Source organism: Callorhinchus milii, unplaced genomic scaffold, assembly GCF_018977255.1.
Source record: "Callorhinchus milii isolate IMCB2004 unplaced genomic scaffold, IMCB_Cmil_1.0 Scaffold23, whole genome shotgun sequence".
Taxonomy (NCBI): domain Eukaryota; kingdom Metazoa; phylum Chordata; class Chondrichthyes; order Chimaeriformes; family Callorhinchidae; genus Callorhinchus; species Callorhinchus milii.
In genome coordinates, this window is record NW_024704764.1 from 1,328,532 (window position 1) to 1,355,994 (window position 27,463).

The window sequence follows — 27,463 nt, forward strand, 5'->3', positions numbered from 1 at the left end:
TTATTTTCCTTAGATCAGAGAAAGTTGAGGGGAGATTTTACAAAGGCGTTCAAAACGATGAGGGGCTTTGATCGAGTAGACAGAGGAGACACGATTTCCTGCAGCAGGTGGATCGGTCAACCAGAGGACACAGGTTTAGGATAATTGGCAAAAGAACCAGAGGTGGGGGGGGGGGGAGACTTGGAGAGATGTCCTTTTGGTATATTAAAAAAAAAGTTTTGTTGAATTAGGAAATGCCAAACTTAACACTTTCCAAATAAAAAGGGCCCCAAAAAAAATCAGAAACAAAATACACACAAGTAGCAAAGAAAAAAAGGATGAAACTGGGCGGCTGGCGCACTGCAGGGAAGATATCTAACTTTGATTGACTTGATTTGGGTCTAAACAGAAAACAGTGGAAACTGAGTAACAGTGTCAGGAAACGAGAGAGAGAGATCCACTTTCCATCTGAGTCAGTGAGTGAGTGAGTGGGAGTTGGGGCGCGCGAGGGCCGCTGGGAGTTGTAGTCCGGGCGGTCGGGGGCTGCGCGGTGACCGGAGGGTCAGCGGCCGCCGCCGTGACTACAAGTCCCAGCCTGCCCCGCGGCGGCCGCAGCTGAGGTTTGTGACGGAGTTGCTGTGTTGGTGTTTGCGGATTCAGAGCAACTCAGAAACAAAGCGCAGCGGTGGGTGAGTGAGTGTGTGTGAGGGTGAGTGTGGGGGTGAGTGAGGGGGTGAGTGTGGGGGTGAGGGGGTGTGAGGGTGTGTGTGTGTGTGGGGGTGTGAGGGGGTGTGTGGGGGTGAGGGGTTATGAGGGGGTGAGTGTGGGGGGGGGTGAGGGGTTGTGAGTGTGGGGGTGAGGGTGTGTGGGTGGGGGTGAGGGGGTGTGTGGGGGTGAGGGGGTGTGTGAGGGGGTGTGTGAGGGTGAGTGTGGGGGTGAGGGTGTGTGTGTGTGGGGGTGAGGGGGTGTGTGTGGGGGGGTGGGGGGTGGTGGGGGTGAGTGTGGGGGGGGGTGTGGTGGGGGTGAGGGGTGTGAGGGTGAGTGTGTGGGGGTGGGGGTGTGTGAGGGTGAGTGTGGGGGGTGTGTGGGGGGTGTGAAGGTGAGTGTGTGGGGGGGTGTGAGGGTGAGTGTGTGGGTGGGGAGTGTGAAGGTGAGTGTGTGGGGGGGTGTGAGGGTGAGTGTGGGGGGGGTGTGGGGGTGTGAAGGTGAGTGTGGGGGGGGTGGGGGGGTGTGGGGGGGGTGTGGGGGGGGGGGTGTGGGGGGGTGGGGGTGTGAGGGTGAGTGTGGGGGGGTTGTGGGGGGTTTGAGGGTGAGTGTGGGGGGGGGGGTGAGGTGTGAGGGGGGTATGTGGGGGGTGTGAGGGTGAGTGTGGGGGGTGTGTGAGGGTGTGTGTGTGGGTGAGTGTGTGTGTGGGGGGGTGAGTGTGTGAGTGAGTGAGTGTGTGTGTGGGGGTGAGTGAGTGTGTGTGTGTGGGGGTGAGTGAGTGAGTGTGTGTGGTGAGTGTGTGAGTGAGTGTGTGTGAGTGAGTGTGTGTGGGTGAGTGTGAGTGTGTGTGTGTGTGGGTGAGTGTGGGGGTGAGTGTGTGTGAGTGAGTGTGTGTGAGTGAGTGAGTGTGTGTGGGAGTGAGTGAGTGTGTGAGTGAGTGTGTGTGGGTGAGTGTGAGTGAGTGTGTGGGTGAGTGTGTGAGTGAGTGTGGGTGAGTGTGTGTGAGTGAGTGAGTGAGTGTGTGTGTGTGTGTGGGTGAGTGTGAGTGAGTGAGTGAGTGTGTGGGGGTGAGTGTGAGTGAGTGAGCATCTCTCCAGCTTCTCGCCAACATTTACTCTGATTTTTTTAAGATGAAAAAGAATTGTTGTGTAAATACGTGGCTTTGCATTTCGCTGTTAATGATTGAGTTTCTGTCTGTTTTACTTTCAGTTTTGCCTTCTCTCTCTCTCTCTCTCTCCCCCCCCCTCCCTTCCTTCCTTCCTCTCGGGGTCTGTCTCACCCACTCCCTGCTTTGCTGTTCAAGGGAAGTGTGTTACTGGGGTAAGTTTGCTTCCAAATTTTTGAAAAAAATAGATATATTTGCTTATATGAAGTTGGTAACCTACCTGTTGGAGTGTCTCAGTCCCCCCTCAGGTGAAGCAGTGAGCTATTAAGAGGTCCTGTTGGCAGATCCTAAATCTGAAACACTGACAATCTGCTTTAAAAGTCACCTTTCTTCCCTCTCCAAATCTTTCTCCTGTTCTCCAGGGGCACATTCCTGTTGGGCTTGTGGTGCGTATTTACTTCACCCAACTGAGGGCATCAGCAGCAACAATAACTTGTATTTACATCGTGCCCTTCACACCGGGGAGTGTCCGGGAGCCGCTGAAAGGTATCGAGGGATATGGGGCCAGGATCTTATAGAAAGGGTGGTAGAACAGGCTCGAGGGGCTGAATGGCCTACTCCTATTCCTATGTTCCTAACTGGCCTGCCGTAATGCTGGAGTCTAGGTTTCAGTGCCTTCGGATGTCTTCCCGACGCGAAAGGCACTACACAAATGTAATTTGTTGCTGTGGATAGTGAGTGTCGGCAGGTTAGTTGACTGCGGGAGGGGGAATCTCAGTGGAATTTTATCTCGTCTTCACCAACCAAAACCCCATCTTCCACTAGGGGGCCCTGGAACAGTAACCCTGATTTTAACTCCCAACCTATTGCCACACAAACACTTGTACAAGAACAATCTAGTTGTTTTTTTTAAAAAAAACTATTAATCCAGTGTTAACAATGACTTGTGTTTATACAGCGCCTTTCATGTAGAATAATGTCTCATAAAGTGCTTTACAGAGATGGGGATCGGATGACAAGCGGGGTGGGGAGGACATGGTGGTCATAGGCGTTGTTGAAGGGGTAGGTTTTAAGGTGCGAGTTTGGACAGAAAGAAAGATGGCGAGATTTCATGGAGAGATAGAGGGAGGGGGAGTTCCAGAGGTCGAGTTTCAATCTGAAGGCTGGACCACTGATGGTGGTGAGGAGATGATGAAGGATGGGCAGCAAGCCTGCCTTTCCAAGCAGAGTCGGTGGGCAGAGGAGCGGGATAGGAGAAGATCAGAGACATAAGGAGGTGCTCGGGCATGAAGAGTTTTATAGGTGAGAGGTGAGGACCTTGAAGATGCAGCCATTGGATGGTGGGGCCTGGTAAGGATCTGGGATGGTACGAGTGCAGAGCTTGGTGCAAGTGAGGATGCAGGCAGTGGCTTTTGGTTGAGTTTTCACTTGGCAGAGTCTGACAACGAGCTGGGGGGAGGTGACTGTAAACACAATCAAAAAGAAAAATCTTCAGGCGGGATTTGAAGATGGAAGGAACGGGGAAGGCAGAGGGATTGAGGGAGAGACTTCCAGAGTTTTGAGGCGTAGTGGCGGAAGGCACGACCACCCAAGCTGGACCTTCAATTTAATCCCATATCACTGGCCTTTCGCCACCTGCCAAATGTTCATCTACCACTCTCTTAAATATTTCAATTAACTCGGCTCCTAAGCCTTTGGTAGTAATGAATTCTAGATTTGCACACACCTTTGTGTGACTTTACCAAGTGGGCTTTTGGAGAAGAGTTTAAAGGCTGAAAGGCGGGAGGGCTGGAAGCTCACAGCCTCGGTTCAACCATGAAGAGTCATGAGATACCAGAGGGCAGCCAGTAACTGTTAAACCATATCGTAGCATTGTTAGTGGCTTGAGGAGAGTGGAAGGAGAACAAAATAAAGGGTGTGTGTAAACTGCAAAGTAAATCTGTGGTTGGCTAAAAACAACCAAAAATAGATCCAAACCTGTGACCTGCAGTAACTTATCCTGAAACCTTCCTTAAATCCTCCACGCCCTGGCCCGAGGAAAGCTGCATAGACAATATACCCTGTAGTTCAAACAAGTAAGTTCATATTAAAATGTCACGATTTGTGAAGTTATCTGAATCTCTCTTTAGGCCATGTGGTTTTATATGCATGAATTGCAATTCATACTGTGTTTTTTTTTTTGAAAAGGGTCTTTTAAACCTCTTGGTTTTCAGTGGTGATTTTATGCTTTTATGTTCTTGAAGGAATGTGAATATGGGTTTTGTAGCATTGGCCTCCACTTGTTGGCACAATAATATGTTAGCCGTTCAGGCAGTCTGTTCATTGAGGTTGAGGTTTGAATCTTAAGTTTTTTTTTTTGATTGTTCAGGCTCGTAGAGTGAGGTCCAGTCGATGTGTTTTTGTTCAAAATAAATCTATAAATCCTCGTGAGGAGTCCTGTAGCTCAGTGGTTAGAATATTTGCTTTGCAAGCGAGAGACTTGGGTTCGATTCCCAGCAGGGTGAAACCTTGGGCAAGTTTCCTTACTCCACACACCTGATAATAATCCCTCAAGAAAATAAAACAATAATAAATTGGTCACTTCAAACCACGACTGTTTGTGGGACGCTGCTGTGCGCAATTGGCTGCCGCGTTTCGCCCAGAAATATACAGTCAATTCACTTTACAGTCTATTCTGTGGAGCGCTTTGAGACGTCGAGAAGACGTGAAAAGCGCTATATCAAATGCAAGGATTATTAAGCAAATTGATATGGCACATTTCACTTCGGGAAGACGTCACAAAGTGCTTTATAGGTTTCACTGTGGTGACTTTTTGGCAGGTGAACGTGGCAGCCAATTTATGCACAGCAGTGTCCCACAAACAGCTGGACCTTGGTTTGAGATTGACTCAGTTGGAGTCCTGTAGTTTAGTGGTTAGAGCACTGTCCTCACAAGCCAGAGGACCTGAGTTTGATTCCTGGGCAGGGCAGAACGTGGGGCAAGTTTCCTTACTTGCCACCCCTTTGTTCACCTAGGTTGTTAGTCGAGTGGCACATCACTTTTCCGGGGGTAATAATCCCTTTTAAAAAAAATCCGCGACTGTTTGTGGCACACTGCAGTGCACAATTGGCTGCCACGCTTCGCCTCCAAAATATACAGTCAATTAACTTCACAGTATTTTATGTGAACCACTTTGAGAGTCTCAAAGACGTGACAAGGTGCTATGTCAAATGTAAGGATTATTATTACATTTGGAGATGATTCCTGTAAACTGCTTTGAGATATTTCAACAGACGACAGTATAAAAATGCAAGCTCCTCCGATAAGGTAATTTCTTGCCTTTGCTCTGTAGACCGGACATCATGGATCAATGCCAAGCAGAACCAGTTGCAGACAGCCCCTCCCTATATTCCAGTGCCTTTGCTCAGGTTATTTTTGTCAACATGGAGAAGTCTTACATGATGGACACGCCAGTCAAATGCGACTACCTCCTGACCTCTCTGATCAACCCCAACAACAGAGATTGGATCGGAATTTTCAAGGCAAGTGGTTATTTATTTTCCTTTTGGTCAGTGGGATGTGGAACACACGCGGAAACCCATCACCACACTTTAAGAGTATCGCGTTTGCATGGACTCTCAGAGCAAGCACACTGTTCTTTCAACCCCACTGCCCTGCCCAATCCTCATGCCCCTGCAAATCTCTTTCTTTCATGTCAATGGCTGGTGGGTCGAGAACCAGAGGACACAGATTCCAGATAATTGGCAAAAGAACCACAGGAGAGATGAGGAGAATTTTTTTTACGCAACAAATTGTTACTGTCTGGAATGCACTGCCTGAAAGGGCAGTGAAAACAGATTCAATAATAACTTTCAAAAGGGAATTGGATATTTACTTGAAAAGAATATAAATTGCAGGGCTATGGGGAAAGTAGTGGGACTAGTTGGTAGCTGTTTCAAAGAGCCAACACAAATACAATGGGCCGAAAGGCCTCCTTTGTGCAGTAGGATTCTATGATTGAAACCCACAGTGTACTCTGCTTCTACCACATTATTTGTCTACTTGATCACTGAATTTGTTCAATTAGAGAGAGGGATCTCCCAAGTTATAAAACATAATCCTGTATTTCTGGTTGCATTGGATGTGGGAGAGGCTCAATGAAACTCCTTACATTAGGGAGTGAATGTGAGTCAGATTCAGACTTGCAAATGTGTGATACAATCATCCACCGTTTCAGTTTCTGTTTCCAGTTCACTGTCAGTGAGTCAGCCTGCGGCAAATAAAAATCCCTTCAAAAAAATTATTAAAAAATAATTTGGTCACTCAATCCACGACTGTTTGTGGGGGATTGCTGTGTGTAATTGGCTGCTGCGTTTCACCCACAAAATATACAGTATATTCTGTAAAGCACTTTGAGACGTCTTGAATACATGATAAGGATTATTATGTGCCCTTTTACCCTCCCAAAGGGCTGCCTGGCGTTACCAGGATTAGACCATTGATGCTTCAAGTCCAATTTGTTGACCCATGTATTACCAACTGCCCCTCATTCCAACTTCCCACCTTCTCACCATACTACTGAAGCGCCCTGGCTCAGTGGAAGCACTCACTTCCAAGTCAGATGGTTGTTGTGGGTTCAAGCCCCACATTGGGACTTTGAGTTCAGAGTTCAGGCTGACAGACCTATGCAGTGTTGGTTTGCAGCACTGTCAGCAAGATACCTTTGGATGAAAGGTTAAAGTCCTGTTTTAGGTTTTGTTTTCTTCCTTCATTATTGGTCGTTGGAACTATCTTGTGTGCGAAGAGAATCTGTGGAGTCCCATAGTGCAGTGGTTAGAGCACTCACCTCACAAGCGAGAGGTCCCAAGTTCGATTCCTGGGCAGGGAGCAACGTTAGGCAAGTTTCCTTACTCTACACGCCTCTGTTCAACTAGCAATAAGTATGAACCCGGTTGTTAGTCGATTGGCAGATTGCTTTCCAGGGGTAATAATCCCTTCAAAATAAATAATTTGGTCACTCTATCCATGACTGTTTGCTGGATATTGCCGTGCGCAATTGGCTACCACGTTTTATGCACAAAACACAGTCAATATACTTACAGTATATTCTGTGAAGGGTTTGTGAGACCACTCACAGCCATTATAAAGCGCTATATCAAATGCAAGGATTATTATTGTATTATCAAAGTGATTTTTTTTCGACTCTAGGTTGGCTGGAGCACTGCTCGTGATTACCACACTTTCGTGTGGGCCCCTTTACCCAAGGGAGACCAGCGGCAACAGCAGGTGACGTTTGAAGGTAAAACGGTTGGACACTTTCTATGCTTTTTTTTCCAACTGAAGGCTTTTGAGGATTCAGTGAAACCAGGTTATAATGTGTTTCACTGAGGCGCAAATTCACCCTGAATCTCCTCCCTTCACAAGGAGAACAAAAGGAGAGCTTAGGAGAATGTTTTTCACCCAGTGTTGTTGGGACAAGGAATGCCCTGTCAATCCAGGTGGTAGAGTCCATTATTTCAAGAGGGAAGTAGACAGGTACATGAAAGATACAGACTTGAAGGGGTGTGGGGATAGGACACCACAGTGGGCTTGAATGAACACCTTGCTCTTGAGAGCAGCTCTTGATGAGCTGAATGGCCTTTTCCGCTGTGAATTTCTAATAATAATAATAATCCTTGCATTTGATATAGCGCCTTATCATGTCTTTGAGATGTCCTAAAGCTCTTCACTGAATATAATGTAAGGTGAATTGACTATATTTTGTGGGCGAAACGCAGCAGCCCATTGCACACAGCAGTGTCCCACAAATCGTTGTGGATTGAGCGACATGATTATTATTATTATTTCCATGACTCTATGCATAGCCAGCCCTTGTGCTGGCCAGCTTTTGGCACCAATACGGCTGACTCCTGTGTCATTAGGTTGATGTTAACATTATTTCCTGCTAAGTGTTGATGGAACTGACCTTGTTTCACCCAGCGTACTGGCATACAATCCCTGGATTAAAAATGTCCATTCACGTCATGGTTGTACGTAGGAAAATGGTGTGTCCAAATTGGCTGCTGCGTTCACCTGCGAATAACCAGTCACTGCACTTTATGACATGACATGTCACGTAAATACCAGGAAGGTGGAAAGCGAACTAGATGGACTTTTTTCTTTGTTTTTTGTCTGGCATTTCTTCCGTTCTAAATGCAAAGATTATTGCAACTTTTTGCAATTTTTATTTTTACCTTCTAGCTTATTACCTACCGAAAGAGGACAATGACTTTTACCAATTCTGCTACGTGACCCACAAGGGGGAGATCCGTGGGGCGAGCACACCAATAGGCTTCAGGCAGCCTGGCACCATCACTGTAGACGTCTCAGACAATCAGGAAATGCTGGTCATCACCACCCAGGTCAGTTTCTGCCTTATGCTGCCGATCCTCAGTTATCTGGTCACCGCCCCCTTGCCCTGGCTCAGCGTCGTTCTCCGTCACTGTCGAGTGCTCTGGGACGCTGCTCTGCAAGAGTAATTCAAGTTGGTGGTGGTGTGCACAGTTACATCTGGTAAAACCATTGTGACTGATTTGGCCACTGGATTATTTTGCCTACAAATTTCTCCCCTTCATGCTAACCCTAGATTTCAAAGGGGACTAGATAAATACCTAAACCGGAGTAAGCTACCGGTGTTTCGGAAAAGGACACATGATTGGGACTGAAAGGATTGCTCTTAAAAGAGCCAGCGTAGACAAGATGGCCCGAATGGCCACTTTCTGTTCTCTGCGTGTATATTGTTTATGAAAGTGTTCACATTCCATGTTTCTCTTACTGAGATACACAGTCACTAAACTCTACAGTGAAGTGCTTCGAGACATCCTCCTCACGTGAAAGGCATTATATCAGATGTAAGTTACTAGGATTATTATAATTCCCTGAAATGTTTGTGAAACAGGAGCAAATTGAAGAAGTCGAGAAGGAAAAAGCGGCACTGGAGCTTAACAACACAACACTGACAGAGGAAAACACTGTCCTGAAGGCAAAGATCGAAGGATTTGAAAAGCAAGTGGAACACGCAAAGGAAGCTTATTCATCAGCTTTAGAGAAGTCTAAGGTATGTTATAACAGTAGCCACACACCCAGCTACACTGGCATAATCTAAAAGGCAAACGTATCCATGATTCAGAACTGTACGGACTACATTTGCTGTCTGATTGAGACACAGCAAAGGTGGGTGATGAAAAAATGGGTATGTTACACTGGTGAAGTTGGGGTAGTGAGGTTGGTTGGGTTTTATGAGATCAGAGTTCCCTAACCTGGGGCTGCCTATGTATAAGAAGTTTTATTTCTGCTACAACAACTACTTTAATTTATACAGCGCCCTTCACGAGGGTGAGCATCCCGGAGCGCTTCTGCTACACATGATAGGCAGACGTAATCATTCCTCTGTAACAATCATTCGATCCCCAGCACTGATTGATCAGAATGAAATTCGCATTGATTCGAATGAAATTTGCAGGAAAAAAATGGAACAATCTTTGAGTAAATCTTTCTGATTAAGTGTTTTAAAGGTTGAATGAGTTCCCCAGAAGAAAAGAACTTGAGATCTAGAAAATGGCAAATAGGATTTAAGTTTAATTTGGAAGAAATAAATCCTTTAGATCTAACTCTGCACTCACTCCATCCTAAAATGCTGACCGAGTTTACTGTAGTTCATAGCAAGGTGCTATTGCAATACAATTATGTCCTCCATTGGAGATCACTCCAGTAACTGGATTTGTGTGCAGTAGATACAACTCCCTCCTATTTGTACACAACAGGACGACCTCAAATCAATGGAGAAACAGGTGTTGGAACAAAAGGAGAAGCATGAGGTGGAAAACAAAATATTGTGTGAAAAGGCAGATCAACTTGAGAAGCAGTTGACTCAGAAGAAGGAAGAATACCTAACAGCACAGAAGGCAAACCAGGTAAACACGACTGTCCAGTAGGGGTATGGCTCTTTACCCTGTTCAAATCATTTGTTGGCTTTAGGATGGCTTATAGACGTGCAAGGGTTAATTAAATTTGTGACCTTGTGGTGAAGTAAGGACCGACACAAATTCTTCAATCAATTCATATTTATTAATACAAATTAGTAAAGAAATGCGTTTCCTCAAATCAAATGTATGCTTACGACATTTCACCAAAATGGGTTGATCGGATCAGTATAGTGGCTTTGATGTCAGAATTGGCTTGTTAACGTACATCAATTGTAATACACCCACTTTCCTCGAGATTGGTTGTGATTAACTGCTCCAGTCTCTTCTCCGATATAATCCAAAAAATGTCTTTTTTTTTTACACATACCTTTTTGGTCACATACGTCAGTCTGTTCAATGTGTTGTTAGAAACACCAGCTGCAAACCAAGAACAAACTTATATCAAAATTCCAACAGCTTGTTTGAAAACAAGTCTTTGTCCCACGATGATTTTGAAGAAAATGTGCTTCCACCATCCTTGGCTTTCAAACAGCTGCAGCTTTCCAGAAGTAAAACAAGTCAATGAGTCTTCGCGAATTTTGGTCAACCCTTTGGTCAACTCAAGTAATCTAGAATTCTGGGACTCTTCCATCTTCCTCATCTCTCCAACTTCATGTGTTTGTTTCCTCTTTTTAGACTGGATTCGAACGTCTGCATTCATAAGTCTGTTTTCTTTCCTCATCTAGGAGCTGCAGGAGAAATTGGAGTCAGCACAAACCACCATCGAGCAGTCTAAGCAGATGTACGAGAAAGCTATGGATAAGCTGGAGCAAGTCAAGCAAGAAACCGAGGCACTCAAAGCAGAAATTGCTGCATACAAGACTGAACTGGGCAGGTACGGCTCCCACACATCTATAGCTAGTTTGTTGCTTTCATTGAGCACAGGGATGCATATTCAAAACAGGAACTTTACATAGCAACCACACAGTGTGAGGTATGTCCAGTTATGGGACAAAGCCTACTTTATGGCTTTAGTTTCTAGAGCTAAGCCGATACTGTGCTTTCAATTCTGCCTTGAACTTCCTAGTTGTTTCCTGACCTGTCTCCTTGGAGCTAGTTCAACTCCTAGAGATCCCACACTTGTCACCCTCTCATTCAGGATGATGTTGCTCAACCATGGCACAGTACTCTTTATTGTACTTGAAAGAGGGAAGGGCTGAATGGATCATCCAGGATTTCAACCCAATTATTCCTGGTTCGGGATTTGTTGCTGAACCAAGTAACTTTGCTAAGATTTCTGTCAGTGTAGCTCAGTTGATAACACTCTTATCTCTTGAGTCAGAAGTTTGTAGGTTCAAGCCATACGTCGGCATTATTGGTGTCTTTTAGGTAGCTAGTTGCTGGAGCAGTACCTCAATGTACACTCTGGGGTCTAGGTTTTGGCTCTGGCCAACTTGTGCCTAAACACACTAGGATTATATCAGAAAATTGTGGGAGTTCACACTTTATACCAAAGGGAAATTTCCAGACCTTTGCAAAACTCTTGAGTAGGTTGTTTTCAAGAATGGTAATGAGTTTCATGTTGTCAAACACCTGGCTGACCACAAAAGAAGATAAACAGACTCCTCCGATGGAATGTAAAACCTCTACTTTTCACTTCTAGTGTGACGAACATGAAGAGCCAGGCATTAAGTGAACTTGAAATAGCTCAGGTAAGATGGTTTTGTTTGCAGATTGTTGAATTACTTCTATATCCCATGATGTATGAGGGAAGCACAGATCCAAAACTCATATAGAGTATAAAGGTAATTGTGGATGAACTCCATGAGAGTCAGACAAATGAGATGTAAGGAAACCATGAGGTCCACTCAACCTCCAACCTTGTTTATAATGAGATTTGGTTAGAGCTTTCACCTTGCATGTGAGAGGAACCTGGTTCAGTCCTCGGGCAGGGCAAAACCTTTGGCAAGTTTCCTTACTCCACAGACCTCTGTTTACCTAGCTGTAAGTAGGAACCTGGTTGTTAGTTGATTGGTGGATCGCTTTCTGTGGGGGATAATCCTTTAAAAAAATTATAATTTTTCACATACATCCTGGAAAATAAAAACCTAAATGGGGTAGAGGAGCAAAGGGATCTGGGGGTACATATACACAATTCACTAAAAGTAGCAACGCAGGTTAATAAGGTCATAAAAAAGCAAACCAGGCATTAGGGTTAATTTCTAGAGAGATAGAAATGAAAAGCAGGGAAGTTATGGTAAACTGCTATAGAACCTTGGTTAGACTATACTTAGAATAAGAACATAAGAATTAGGAGCAGGAGTAGGCCATTCGGCCCCTCGAGCCTGTGCCCCGCCATTCGATAAGATCATGGCTGATTTTCAGACCTAACTCTAATTACCTGTTTGTGGGACACTCCTGTGCGCAACTGGTGCCGTGTTTTGCCCACAATATATACAATCAATTCACTTTACACTATATGTGAATTGCATTGAGATGTCTCGAAGACGTGATAAGGCTCTATATCAAATGCAAGGGTTATTATATTATTTGCCTCTCTATCAGCAGTTTATTTTCTTGTAAGACACCAAATTCCACCACAAGTGGTCCATAACGAGGGGGCATGAGTTTAGGAGGAGCTTCTTTACACAGAGAGTGGTGAGAACGTGGAATTTGTTATTGAAGCAGAAAGTATCAATGCTTTTAGGAGGAATCTCATTATGTACATGAGGGGCAAAGGAATAAAGGACAATAGGGGAGGGTAGGCAGAAAGGGTGGAGGCTCAAATGGACTGAATGGTTTATGTGATTCAATTCAACTCTTTTTCCCGCAGTCTGATCTGCACATTCTGAGGAAAGAAAACCAGGAGTTGACCAAGCATCTCCAGAAAGCGGTCAAAGTTGAGGATCAGATGGGGCGTTCCACAGAGGAGACCTGTATGCCAGACACAGGGAAATTTCCAGACCGTCGCAAAACCGAATACGAGAATCTGAGGAAGAAATGCAAAATCACTGATAGTGACAAGGTAGCAGCCCTTTACATTTCAGAATCCACCAGCCCATTTTCTTTGCTTTCCAAGGGAAATAATCCCCACCCCTCCACAATATATAATAATAATAATAATCACTCAATCCGCGCCTGTATGCGGGACATTGGCAATTGGCTGTTACATTTCGCCCACAAAATACACAATCAATCCACTTTGTGATCTACTCTGCAGCTCGTGTCCTCTCCAGCACCAGGCTACGTGACCACATCTCACCCACCCTGGTCCTGTACACATCTGTCCTTCCTCTTTCACAGGAGCAATTGGATAATCTCTGCCAAATCTTGAAATTCACGGAGGAGGAGTTGCAGGTGGCCAAATGCAGGGAGGCGCAAACAGCCGCTAACCTGCGTGCATCAGAGGTTGTCAGAGAATCGAGCGCTGCTGAGCTCTGTATCGCTCGTCAAGACATCCAACTCTGGAAAAACAACTTTGACAAGATCCAGCAAAATCTCTCCAAGAACGAGGTAACCTCGGCAGGGAGGAGACTGAATCTAATCACTTTGAATTTGAAGCTGCTGCCCATTGTACAATGAGCTACGTAACACAGGAAGGTCCTCGGTTTAATTTACCTGTCGGCTGTCAGCTGGTCTCAGGCACAATTCCTTCTACCCACCAGAGGAATCTGAGGTGGAAGGAATGTTAATTACGAAAAACATTGAAGCCCTGGCTCTGCTCTAGTGACGCGAGAGAGCTGGTGTGACTGACAGACTGCTTGCTACTCACCCAATAATGACTGGACTTGATGGACAGGTTAGACTTCTCAACACTCACCCATCACAGTGAATGGAGTCAATTAGCCAAACCCTCCTGTGGGAGCGCTTTGTGCAGTTCTTGCTTTACTGCTTTTGTTTTCACGAATTAAGTAACTTTGGGATTAGATGTTGCTTTTGTTCTTTGTGATTGTCTCAATCGATTGGTTTAGCCAACCCAATGGTGACTGTAGCCGGTGTTTGGGGTGATGGTGACTGTAGCTGGTGTTTGGGGTGATGCTCACTGGAGCTGGTGTTTGGGGTGATGGTGACTGTAGCTGGTGTTTGGGCTGATGCTGACTGTTGCCGGTCGGGGCTGTTTGTGTCCCAACTATTTTCAAGCGATCTAATCAGCTAAGACTGGCTTCCATGAACACCAATAAATATGGCTTCGGGTTTTCAGGAAAAAACAAATAATATCTGTAGTGTCTACCTTTCCCTTCTTATTTTGGGCGATTTATTTTGGGTTTAGAAAAATGCCTGAATTTCAGGTCATGAGGTAACGACTGCAGAAGCTAACTAAGCGCAGGTGGTTCCTGCAATATTGGGGGGGGGGGGGGGGCTGCCTGCTCTGATCACAGGAAATGTCATCCGTGTACAGGAAGTGACATCTTTGATGATCCTTACAATCTGAGTTTATGATCCTTCACTACAATATTTACTATAATAATAATACTTGCATTTGATATAATGCTTTACATGTCCTCAATGTCTCAAAGAGCTTCACAGGATTTTACTATAGCGTGTAATGACTATTTATAGGAATGAAGACATTCCGCATCCTAATAACCATTGTGTTAATACCTCTTCTAAACTTAAATCTGCATTTTATGTCCCATCTGTTCTCCTGTCTTAATTCCATTCAATGCATGGGTCCACATCATACCAGGGTTAAAGAGAGACTGAAAGTCCCACCCATATAGAGTAGTAATAATAATAATAATCCTTGAATTTGATATAGCACCTTATCATGTCTTTGAGACTTCTCAAAGCGCTTCACAGAATATGCCATAAAGTGAATTGATTGTATATTTTGTGGGCAAAACACGGCAGTCAATTGCGCACAGCAGCATCCCACAAACAGTCATGGATTGAGTGACCAATTTTTTTATTAAAAAAATGTTTTTAAAGAATTATTGCCCCCGGAAGAGTGATCCACCAATCAACTAACAACTGGGTTCCTACTTATTGCTAGGTAAACAGAGGTGTGTTGAGAATGGAAACTTGCCCAAAATTTCACCCTGCTGGTAATCGAACCCAGGTCCCTCGCTTGCAAGGCAAGTGCTTGAACCACTGAGCTACAGGACTCCACGATATAGTGGGTCATTACTGACTAAAAGATTGGAATGGGGTCACCAGGATGAGTGGCTTGGGCCAGGACACCAGATTCATTTAAAAGAAAGTTTTTTTAAAAAAAAAGCTTGGTTTTGGGATGGAAACACCATAGGTTAGGTATTCTGGAAAGATAAGGTAAAATAGTCTGAAGAGCTTTCTTCATCCAAACCAGTCTTATGATCTGATGAATATTTTCTTCCAATAGTGTCCTAATTGCAATGTAATCCTGACGAATAGGAACCAGGTCGATCCCAGGGAACTCTGTGCAAATGTACAAAATGCTTGTGTTGTGCTCGTAGGCTGGTACTGAGGGAGGAAGCTCCATCAACCACCCACTGCAGAAGGAGATTGCCAACTTAAAGTCTAAGCTACTGACCGGGAAATCTTGTTATGTACAAAAATACAAGGAATGCCAGAAACTGCACAAACAGATTGACAGGTTGAAAGTCTTATTGGTAGGTTGATTGAGTCTAGGTGAGTGAGTATACATCAGATTAAGTAAAGATAAGGTTATTAGTTTTATTTAATGTATATATTTCCCTTCCGCCCCCCCACCACCACACACACTCACCATCCAATAGGCTACATAGTGGGAGTTTCACTTTGACGTGGAGTGTATGACACAAGCCGAGTTCATTCATCAAATTGTCATTCTATTTATCAGTATGGTGTTGGGTCATCTCTTGAGATACTCCATCTAACCTGGTAGACTTGAGTTGTGTTAGGCTTTCTGAATTATCTGTTTTATTACCAATGCCATCAACCTTCAGGACTTGAAGGCAGAACTCGGGTCCTCATTCAATTTTAACTTGTAAAGAAAATGGTAGATTATGTTTTCCCCCAATGTATTCAATGTAAGAAACTCTGAATGCTCCATGGGTTGAACAGGGTTGATCCACTCACCTCTATGAAGAGATGTACGTAGCTCCTACCAACTAAGCCAAAATGGGCAGAAATTAGCCTATCACCCCATCCTTACCCAGCTCCACCTGTTCCCCGTTCTCCCAGAGGATTGAGTTCACGATCTTCATCGTCAGTCCCTTCTGTGACCTTCTTAAACCCTACTAACCTGCACGCTCCCTCTGCTTGGCAGGCACTGACCTGCCTCACATCCCTGCCTTACTCGCCCCACCATTGATAGTTGGGCTATCAGCCTATATGCCCACACTCTCTGGAACTCCATGCCAGAGTCCCTTTGGCTCACCTCTTCCCTTGCCTCACTCAAGGTCCATCTCAAGACCTTCCTCTTTGACCGTGCGTTCGGTCAACTTCCCCCCACCCCCCCTTATCCTCACACCTCCTGAATCAATCCCCCAGCTCGGATGCCATGGGACATATTCCTGACATGAAAGACATGGTACAAAGAAATGCAATTTATTATTGTTACTAAGAGGGATGAGTGGCGGGGGTGGGGGGGAAACGATTCGAGCCAGAACACTGGACTTGTGTATAAAATACAATGGGAAGAGGGTTGTGTGGGTGTTCTGGAAAGATAGCGTTAGGTGGGCCACAAAGGAATCTTCTTCATCAAAGTCTCTCATGATCTTGAGTCCCAGTTGGGTCCCTGTGCAGAAAGAGCTACAGATTCTGTGCATACAAAAGAGAGTGGCAATGATTTCCCTCCATATTGACATGACCCCATGTTGATCATTGAGCCATTGGTAATGTGCTAATGGCACAGAGTTTCCAACCAGAAATGCGGGATGTGCTGAGCACAGTCAACGCCAGCCTTTCAGATGAACTAGCTCACAAGTGGCGCACACCCCTAAACGAAGTAACCTACATGGAATGTATCGATGTCAATAACACATCAAGATCCCTTTGATTTTAGAATGCAAAGAAATGTCCTGCTGTACACCAGGAAATGAGGAATAAGGTTCAATCTGCGATCAAGGAGCTAGTTGAGGACACGGATGAATTAGAAACAGGTAGAGGACAGTACAGTTGAGCAAATTATTTCCAGAGATGAATAATAACACTTTGTTATTTTAAAAATGTTTCCAAGACGCCCTGGAAAATGAATACAGCGGCAATTTTACAATAACAATAATCTTGCATTTTGAGATGTCTCAAACCACTTCACAGTGTATATGTAAAGTGAATTGACTATATTTTGTGGGCAAATTCAACAGCCAATTGCGCACAGCAGTGTTCCACAAATAGTTGTGGATTGAGGACCAAATTATTATTTTTTGTTTGTTTATTTGAAGGGTTTATTACTTCAACTTCAACAGTCTCATGTGTATAGCGCATTTCAGGTTGGGAGGACATCCCAAAGCGCTGGACAATCAGTGTTTCGGACCCAAGCTGGGGGTAAGGAGGGTGGAGAGCAGGGGGAGATGGAGGGTGATCGAAGGCACGGTTGAAGACGAGGGTCTTGAGATGGGTCTTGAAGGAGGCAAGGGAGGGGACGAGGCAGAGGGACTATGGGATGGAGTTCCAGAGGATGGGGACAGAGTGGCTGAAGTCCCGCCCGCCAATGATGGGGTGGGCAAGATGGGGGACCTGAAGCAGGCTGGAGCCCGCTGAGCAGAGGGAGCGGGTAGGTACATATTACTCCCACAAAAGCAATCCGCCAATCGACAAACAAACAGGTTCTTACTTGCTGCTAGGTAAACCAAGGCATGTGGAGTAAGGAATGTTGCCTAAGGTTTGTCCTTCCTGGGAACGAACCCAGGTCCTCTTGGTTGAATGGCGAGTGCTCTAACCAATACACTACAGGACTTCACCAATACACTACACGACTATACATTTGTACAGCACCTATCACATTGGGAGAATGTCTCAGAGGGTTGGATTTGGGAGTGGGTGAGAGCCAAGTGAGGTGTGGGGGTGACAGGGGAAAGATGATTGAAAATGTGGTCAAAGAGGAAGGTCTTAAAGGGGGTAAGGGTGAGGAGAATGGACTATGGGATGGAGTTTCACGGATTCATCTGAGACTCTGAACTGGGGAAGCAGAGAGGGGAATGTTACCAAAAGAAAGTCAAGATGGGCTTTAAAGATTGGGGGTGGGGTGCGGGTGAAGGAAAAAGGAGGCAGGCAGAGGAACCCTGGATGGAGTTCCAGAGAGTGGCGTTAGATGGCTAAAAACTTGTCTTCTGATACGGGGAGTGGGGGGGTGAAGAGGGGTGGAATCACTCCTATCGCTATCGAGCACTGGAAAGTTCTTGTGTGCGGAGATTGGGAGAGGACAGAATCTGGCTCTGGTGCAAGATTTATATTTATTTCCATCTCCTCTTTCCCTCCGCGCCAGCCAGTGTTCACGTGTGTGAGATCGGGCTGCTGCTATTTACTGCCCAGGCTCACACGCAAAGACTATCTGGTGGGAAAAGGTGCCAGAGAGTGAGCAGCAGCCATGAACCAATCGCCCACTGCCACGAGCAGCTGAACTCGCTGTGAACTGAACAAAAAAAAGCAGCAAACGTCAATCTTTGTTTCTTTGCAATTAGTCAAGTCTGTTAGGTATGAAGTGCAAGGGTTATTGTTATTATAAGTTGCCAGGTCTGTGTCGCAGAGAATCAGTGAAGCTGGAAAGAGCGATTGAGCAGGCAAAGATCACAGCGTTTACACCTCAGGGACGTAAAGTGCATCTCCACAGAACCGTAGAAATTTACAGCAAAGGAAAGTAGGAACAGGAGGAGGCCATTCAGCCCTTCGAGCCTGTTCCAAAAGGAGGACAGAAAAAGAAGGATATTCAACCCATCGTGTGTCTGATAGCTCTTTTAAAGAACAATCTGTTCAGTCCTATTTACCTGCATTTATCCCTGTACCTCTGCAATTTCCTTCCCTCCGGCAGTCCTCATATAGGTCCTTCCAACTTTAGCAGATCTCCGCTCCTAAGAGTTATTGTGGATTGGGCTAACCTAACGGACATGAGGAGTCTGCACTTTCATAGCACTGAACACTATTGAGCACTTTAATAGTCTCAATAAAGCTAATCCCATCACCAGCTCATGGTACGTGTACACTCCAAAGATCCCGAACCTGAAAAGTGTTCCTCTGTCCACATCCCAATCCAGACTTTGAACTTGCATTCTTTTATTGCATTGGTTATTAATGTTGGATCGGTTATTAATCGATTTGGCATGTGTGTTGCTGACCCGTGGAGACCGCGTTGCAAGCTGTTGCCTCTTGTCTCCTCATCCACTCATCATCTCGTCCTCTTTTACTCCACTAACGAAGCAGGTTCAGGGGGGGTGACTGTGCAACAGCCTGGGACTCAGTTAGCTGAAGTACAGACAGGGATCAGGGCGAAGGCAGCAGAGGCAATGGTGAGTAATTTTATGTGCTGACAGTTTCATTAGTCAACAACAACCACTTGCATTTATATAGCGCCCTGCGTGCAGGGTAGCTTCCCAGAGCACTTGACAGTGGCTGAGTCTGACACCGAGCAGAGGGAGGGGGGAGGTGACTGTAAGCCCGATCAAAAAGGAAGGTCTTTAGGTGTGATTTGAAGGTGGGGAGCGAGGGGGGTCAGGCAGAGGGATTGAGGGAGAGAGTCCCAGAGTTTTGGGGCCTAGTGGCTGAAGGCACGGCCACCGATGGTAGAGCGGAGGGAATGAGGGACAACTCTCTGATTGTGTGTAAAGTTTGGAGACTGAAATAAGCCACTGGTAGATTTTTGAACATTAAATAGTGGTACCTTGGGAGGACATTGGGTTTGTAGGCTTTATTGATTCCGAAATATAATAGTTATAATTAATTAATTCCTGCAATTATTTATATATATATATATATATATGTATTTATATATAATTTGGTCTCTTGATTCCCAAGTCCTGCCAATGCGTCTTCGCTTGTCTGTTATTTAGCAGTTTCCTGGAGTGCTGTGGGTTCAGGACCAGACTAGATACTGCCACAGGGGATTGACTCGATTCTGATATTACGTTGCTTTTGTTATTTCACCTATAACTTCAAAACGTTTCCAAGCACTTCATAGGGAATAGCTCTCCCATGTAGTGGCTGTTGGCAAACGTGACAGTCAATTAGACACTGAGGTCTCAAGGCCATAAAGTGAATGATTAATTTATCCGAATAATTGTTGGCCAGGATATCGCAGAAACTCATTTCTCTTTCTGAATAGCATTGCGGGATAATAATTTGATCCAGCACCTTTCACGTTGAGAGGATGTCTCAAAGTCCTTCACAGGATTTGATGTAGAGTGTAGTAACTCTGTATTTGTAGGCAAAACCAGCAGCTATTTTTCACACAGCTATGTCCTACAAACTGTCAAACAGTGAGGCACCACTGTTTGTTGGCCAGGGCACCGGGAGAAATGTTCTACCTTTTTTTGAACAATCCAATCAGATTGTGAACGTCGACCTGAACAGGCCTCGGTTTATTGTCTCATCCAAAGGACGTCTTCAGTGTATCTCGAGCACTGCATTGGAATGTCAGCCTTGACCAGGGATGGCTAACCTGCTAGTTTTTTCCCATCCATGCAGAGTGCAGTCCGAATCCAGCCCACACATTCACCATCCCTGACCTCGACTGTGCAAGTTTAAAGTCCTGATGTGGAGCTTGAACCCACAACTTTCTGACTTGGAGGCAAGAGTGCTACCACCTGAGCCAGACACCTGGTCAGGATGTTGCTGATCATATGATACAAACACAATTAACGTTGAATACAACTGGCCTGCAGTGTTCCTCCTCCGAGGATCCAAGTGATCAGGTCCTTCCTTTGGTCCAGCGTTCCTGACTTTTGCCCCCCCCCCCACCACCCCAAAAACAATGCTTGCACTTGATATTGCACACAATAAGGTCCTACAAAAATGTCATTTTTCATAGGAATTCCTGGACGAAAAAAGACCAAGGTCCATCAAGCCCACGTTCTACCATCTTGTTAGTCGCATGCTATAATAATGGAGATGTTGAAAGTAATTAATTCTGTATGGATTAGTCTACAACACAGTGGAAAGGTTTGCGAACTGGCGATTCAAAGTTGCCTAGTTCTTCCAAGCGTACTACACTTGTCATGAAGGTGATTTTGTGAGATTTTTTTTTCCTCTTCCAGATCAGATTTACGGAAATGGAAGAAGACCTTCAACAGAAGAACAGCATCGTGGAGATTCGCACAATGGAAGTGTCTGAGTTAAGCCAAGAAATTGAGGTCAGCTCTGTGTAACACCCTGTCAGGAATTTACTCTATCCCACATCTCTCTCCCCCAAGAGCCTTGTAGTATATTGGTTAGAGCGCTCGCCTTGCAAGCGAGAGGACCCAGGTTCAATTCCCAGACAGGGCAAAACCTTAGGCAAATTTCCTTACTCCACACCTGGTTGTTAGTCGATTGCCAAATCGCTTTCCGGGCATAATAATCCTTTCAAAATAAGAATAATAAGAATAATTTGGTCACTCAATCCACAACTGTTTGTGGAACTCTCCTGTGTGCAATTGGCTGCCGTGTTTCGCCCACAAAGTATACAATCAAGTCACTTTACGATATATTCTGTGACATGCTTTGAGACGTCTCAACGATGTGATAAGGTGCTGTATCATTGCAAGGATATTTAAAAAATGATTCAATGGACAAAAGGTCATTTTCATCTGAACCCAATGAAGTCACCTGTGCTAATCTTAATGCCAAACTCTTTCCCCATACTGTCTACTCCCCTTTTTAGATAATAATCCTTGTGTTTGACATAGCGCTTTATCACTTCTTTGATACGTCTCAGAGCACTTCACAGAAAATGCTGTAAAGTGAATTGACTGTATATTTTGTGGGCGAAACACGGCAGCCAATTGCGCACAGCAGTGTCCCACAAACAGTCGCGGATTGAAGTGACCAATTTATTATCATTTTTTTTTAAAGGAATTATTACCCCCAGAAAAGCGATCCGCCAATCGGCTAACAACTGGGTTCCTACTTCCTGCTAGATAAACAGAGGCGTGTGGAGTAAGGAAACTTGCCCAACATTTTTGGATGCTTAAACTAATTCAATTATTAGTTATCTATGCACTATATAAATGCAAGTTGTTGTTATCTGATCATGTTAATTGCCCAATGCTCCCTACGTGAATTTCAAAATAAAATCTAAAAAACTTTGCAACAATTTTTTTTAAATGTTATAAAAAAAATTATGTTGAAAAATTCCTCACCCATTCCTGCTCCCCCAGCACTTCTCCCTCTGTGACGGCAAATAATAGACTTGAGTTTCTTTCACAGAGGCTGACTAGCAAGATTGATGAGCTAAAAGCCAACTCAGCTCCTCGGGGAAGAATCTTCCACTTGGAACATCCCAATCCCTATGGTGTGCCTGTTCCAGTAACCCAGCCCTCACAATCCGGGCTCCATTATGGCAACCCTTACACTGAGAGAGGTACGTGCATCACATCACTTTGCACTCACACTTTCATTTGAGTACCAGTCACGATATCAAACCTGTTGTGTTCTAATAATCTTGATTGGTCAACGTGTTTAATTCTCCTTTACTTTCCTCCGTTCCCCGATTGTGTGTCCCTAACCCTGTTCTGAAGATATTGAAATGGGGTGTGGCGTTGGCACCCTCCACCTCCAGTAACCTCCAGTGAGGTGCCTGTGCTTGATAAGCAAGTCCAGACAGTAAGCATTAACAGATCATTTTTCTGGGGAAGAGAGTGTATCACTCTGAGTTCAATTCCCGGCCAGGGCGAAACATTTACTCCACCCGCCTCTGTTTACCGAGCAATAAGTAGGAACCCGGTTGTTGGTAGATTGGCAGATCGCTTTTCCAGGGATAATACTCCCTTGGGATGTCCTCCAAACGTGAAAAAAGGCTATTTGGTGACACAATCAATGACTGTTTGTGGGACGTTGCTGTGCGCAATTGGCTGCCGCGTTCGCCCACAAATATACAGTCAATTCACTTTACAGTGTGTTCTGTGAAGCGCTTTGGGACGTCCTCCCGACGTGAAAAGCGCTATATCAAATGCAAGGTTTATTATTATTATTATTATATCAAATGCAAGGATTATTGTTATTACGGGATGTTTTTTCCCCACACAGGGTTTGGGAGATGGGGATCACCTGCAAGATAGAGGGATGGGAAAGGAAAACAGGACTGAGAGAGGAGCCTAAGCTGTTAGTTTTCTCCAGTCGCTAATGCGTCTTAACATTACTGAGGAAAGAGAGAGCGAGTGAGAGATGGACAGTGAGGGAAAAATAGACATTCAACGTTCCAGTCTACAGTTTCATCAATAAAGAGTCCAAAGCTGATGAGCTTGCCTGAGGCGTTGTGATTTTATGTGTATGTGGGTGTGTGTGTGGGTGAGTGTGTATGTGGGTGGGGGTGGGTGGGAGTAATGTGTGTGTAGGTGTCAACTAAGCAATGAAACGCTTCAATCCAATAACTTCCCGGTGTTTATCTGCACATTCTTGAAAGCTAAAGCGACTCGTCTCCTCTCATCCCAGATGTTTTATTAGTTCTGGCTTTTCTTTTCCTTCTTTCAGATATGCCGACCGGATCCGCCATTCCAGCTGAAGGCATGGTAACTGAATGTAGATTCTATCTACTTTTTATTGATTGTTTTGTTTGTCCTGTGGGGGGGCTTGAGTAGGAGGGGGAGGCTGCCTGGCCAAGATTGAGGTGTTAACGGTTGTTGAGTTTGCTTTATGCTACAATCAAGGCTTGAAGTTACCAACTTTTAGACCAACATGATATAAGGAGGTGGCGAGTTACCTTGAATGTTAAGGGATGGCAGTAAGTAGGAACCCAGTTGGTAATCGATTGATGGATCGGTTTTCCGGGGGTAATAATCCCCTCTAAATAAATAAATAAATAAAAATAATTTGGACATTTAATCCATGATTGTTTGTGGGACGTTGCTGTACGCAATTGTCTGCCGCATTTTGCCCATAATATATACAGTCAATTCACTTTACAGTATATCCTGTGACGCTTTTCGAAGTCGCGATGAGACGTTATACCAAATGCAAGGATTATTATTATTATATTGGAGCAGACCAGCTCGTTCCCTGTGCACCATTCTTCTTAAACAAAAACTGTCGTCCAGGTCGCTGCCGATGTCACTTCCTGCTTTACGTTTGCGCAGCAAAGAGGTGATGGTGACCTAATGAGCCAAGTTGGCCATTTTAGCAAGAATGCCAACCCTGGGGTGGCCAATAACTGGGGAGAGTCAAGAGTTTAGCTTTCGTGTTTCATGTAATTATTGTTGTCAACTGAAGCGGAGCAGCTCAAACTAGTCTTTGTTGTTACCTCACACAGGAGAGTGTCGCGGAGAAAGAGGATCAAAATTCCAGGTACATTTTGTTTCTTCTACCCCTTCCTTCAACCCTTTCCATACCTCCTCTCCTAAGGGCTGTGGCGTATTGGTTATAACACTCGGCTCATAAGCGAGACAACCCGGGTTCGATTCCGGGGCAGGGAGAAACCTTAGGTAGTTCTCCTTACTCTGCAAAGCCTCTGTTTACCTAAGCAGGAACCCGGTTGTCAGTCGATTGCTGGATCACTTTCTGGGGGTAATAATCGCTTCAAAAAAATATATTATAATAATTTGGTCACAACTGTTTATGGGACACTGCTGTCTCTTCAATCGGCTTCTCCTCCCGCCCAGTAACCTATGGCATACCCCAAGGCTGCATCGTTGGCCCCCTCCTTCCTCATCTCTATGCTCCCTCTTGGCAGTGTCGTTCACAGACTTCCACATGTATGTGGATGACATACAAATCTACTTCTCCTCTAGCTGCGACTCCAGGTCCGACAATGTTCTGTCGGCTTGTCTGACAGACATCAGGGCCTGGATGAGCGCAAACTTCTTACAACTAAATGTTGACAAGACAGAAGCCATGTTCCTTGGCACCCATCAACGTCTTCTGTGCTGCGGCTCTGACCTCTTCAACGTCCCTGGCCTATCCCTCAGACTCACCAAAACGGTGCAAATTCTCTTTGACCGTGCCTTCAGCTCCCCTCTCGACTCTCTTCCTCCTCCTCGCTCCCTCCCTTCCCTCCCCTCACCCTGACCATTTCCCCCCTCCTCTCTCCCTCCCTTCCCTCCCCTCACCCTGACCATTTCCCCCCTCCTCTCTCCCTCCCTTCCCTCCCCTCACCCTGACCATTTCCCCCCTGCTCGGGTCATGACCCAACTGTGCAGCGCCTTGGGACGTCCTCCTGACGTGAAAGGCGCTCTATAAATGGAATCTTGTTGTTGTTGTTGTTGTTGTTGCACAACCTTGGCATCAGGTTCGACCCACAGCTGTCCTTGCTTCCCCGAATCTGGTCTCTAACCAGGACTGCCTTCCTCCACCCTCATCACATTGCCCCCTCTGACTACCTTACCCCAGGTGTAGTCAAAACACTCGTCCGTGCGTACCCCCATCATACCAGTTCTAATCAGGCCCCACTGCCTCTCTGCTGCTGAATGGATCAATTTCACGATACTCACTCATTTTCAAATCCCTTCATGCCCTGGCACCTCCTTACCTCTCTGACCTGCTTACCCCCCCCACCCCAACCCACTACCTGCTGCCTCCGCTCGACTGGCTCAGGCCTTCTGTATGTCTCTTGTGCCCTCCATTCCACCATCAATGGTTGCACTTTCAGCCCCTATGCCCCCAAACTCCGGAACTCTTTCTCTATCCCTCCGCCTTGCCCCTTCCTTCCAATCTTTAGGTCACGCCTGAAGACCTTCCTATTCGGTCAAGGTCCCCCCCACCCCTCCCTCCCCAACATCGTGCTCTGCCATTGTCTAACGCTGACTTAGGGACGCTGTGTAAATGCAAGTTGTTCTTGTTATTATTTACAGTCTATTCTGTGAAGCGCTTTCACACAACTCAATAAAGTCATAAATCAAGGGTTATTAAATGACCGTGTATCACTTTGGGCTGTTTCCCCCCGCAGGAAATGTCCGGTTTGTCAAATTCTGTTCCCGATCAACATGGAGGATCACAAGTTTGAGGAGCACGTGCAAACCCACTTCCACCTGGAGTGTCCCATGTGTCACAAAATCTTCATTGACGCCCCGCAGCACGAGTTCAATGAGCATGTGGAGAATCACTTTAAAGTCTGAAAGGGCGAACGGCAAACTGAGCTTTCAACCCTGTGTTTGCAAAGATGGTAGATTTTTTCTCTCTCTCTCCATTTTTTTTTCTTTCCCCTTCTAACTTTCGCTTTGTGCATCTGTATAGCGCCTTTCACGTCAGGAGAACCCATCCAGTGCCTTGGGATGTCCTCCCGACATGAAAGAACAGATCGTACAGATGTAATTTGTTGTTGTTTGTACCTCGCTAGGTTAGTCAGGCGTACAGATTTTTTTTTTTTTTTTTTGCGTTGCCATCTGCCCTGCAAAATACTTTTAAAAAGCTAACAGTTATTTGTGAATAAAAAAACATCCACCCCCGGCTTGTTGTAGACACTTGCTGCTTCGTAAGAAGGGAATGTGCTGTATGTGATGGACAGCGGCACAAGGCTGCTCACACAGACACACAACACCTGGCTTTCCTGCAGAGAAAGCTTCTTTATACTTGGACATGATCTTGTGTTCCGCTTTTAAAGTTAGACGAACAACATAGCCGTTTCTTTTCATAGATTCATAAAATTTTACAGCACAGAAGGAGGCCATTCGGCCCATCGTGCCTGTGCCCGCTCTTTGAAAGAGCCACCAACTAGTCCCACTCCCCCACTCTCACCCCATAGCCTTGCACATTTTTCTCTTTTTTAAGTACCTGCCCAATTCCCCTTTGAAAGCTACTATTGAATCCTTTCAGGCAGTGCATTCCTGGACATAACAACTCTCTGGGTAATAAAAACACACACCTTAGTCTTTGAAAAGTTTCCGAGTGCTTTTTGACTGCAAAAATGGCCGATTTTCGCCCTGTGTAACAAGGCTGTCCTGTGTGTGTGATGTTCATCATTTTGACAGTGTTCTAACATTCTGTCGTCCTCTGTTAAAACAACCTGCACCAGCCACAGATTGATCTTCACGGCCCCAGCTGACCTTTGATGAGGTGCTTCTCACAGCACTCGACCAGAGCAAAAGTCTTTCAGCTCCTGTTTGCAGGACTTTGCTGCTCTGCATTTAGCTGGAAACATACAGTCACTCACTTAATCCGTCAAAACACTTGCAATGCTCCTTCCAAGCACTGAATCAAATGCAAGGATAGTTATCACGCAAACCATTCTGTTCCCATGCAGATACAGTGCACACAATCACTCACATGTTAATGGATCAAAATGATTGCTGTTTGGATTAATTTCCAATGGTGGTCTTCATGATTGTTTGCCTACAAAACACAGTCACTACACTTTACAGTGTATCCCATGAAGTGCTTTGAGATGTGTTCTTAATGTAATATATAATTATATCACAGAGATATTCCCAAGTAAATTGCACATAACCAGTTAATGCATTTAAATTGATTGGATTCTTTCAGACTACTGCTCATTGCTTAAATGTATTGGTTGTGAATTGTGCGTGGCTGAACCTGCCCGACACGATCAGGTCATCTTAACTTTATTTCTAATCACTGAAGGCAGTTTACCAGAGATATTGGTTCAGATATTAGAACCAATAAATGGTTTCACCTGTTTCACCAATAAATATTGTTTAAATTGCAGCTGTGTACCTCATAGATTTGTATGCTGTGACGTATTACAAGGTGGAATTAAACGCCTTCCAAAGCTGAA

At 45.1% G+C, this 27,463-nt stretch overlaps 1 protein-coding gene across 1 annotated transcript; it reads left to right on the top strand.

The window, feature by feature from the left end:
• Positions 1-582: 582 nt before the first annotated feature.
• LOC103185712 (tax1-binding protein 1) lies at positions 583-27,463 on the top strand. Its single transcript, XM_042343218.1, has 17 exons — positions 583-664; positions 1,894-2,004; positions 2,212-2,335; positions 5,121-5,310; positions 6,977-7,067; positions 8,009-8,169; positions 8,706-8,864; positions 9,571-9,720; positions 10,458-10,606; positions 11,375-11,423; positions 12,545-12,736; positions 13,015-13,224; positions 20,859-20,954; positions 22,009-22,162; positions 23,272-23,309; positions 24,047-24,081; positions 25,679-27,463. The coding sequence occupies exons 4-17, from the start codon at positions 5,131-5,133 to the stop codon at positions 25,845-25,847; spliced, it is 1,833 nt and encodes a 610-aa protein (XP_042199152.1). The 5' UTR covers positions 583-664; positions 1,894-2,004; positions 2,212-2,335; positions 5,121-5,130; the 3' UTR covers positions 25,848-27,463.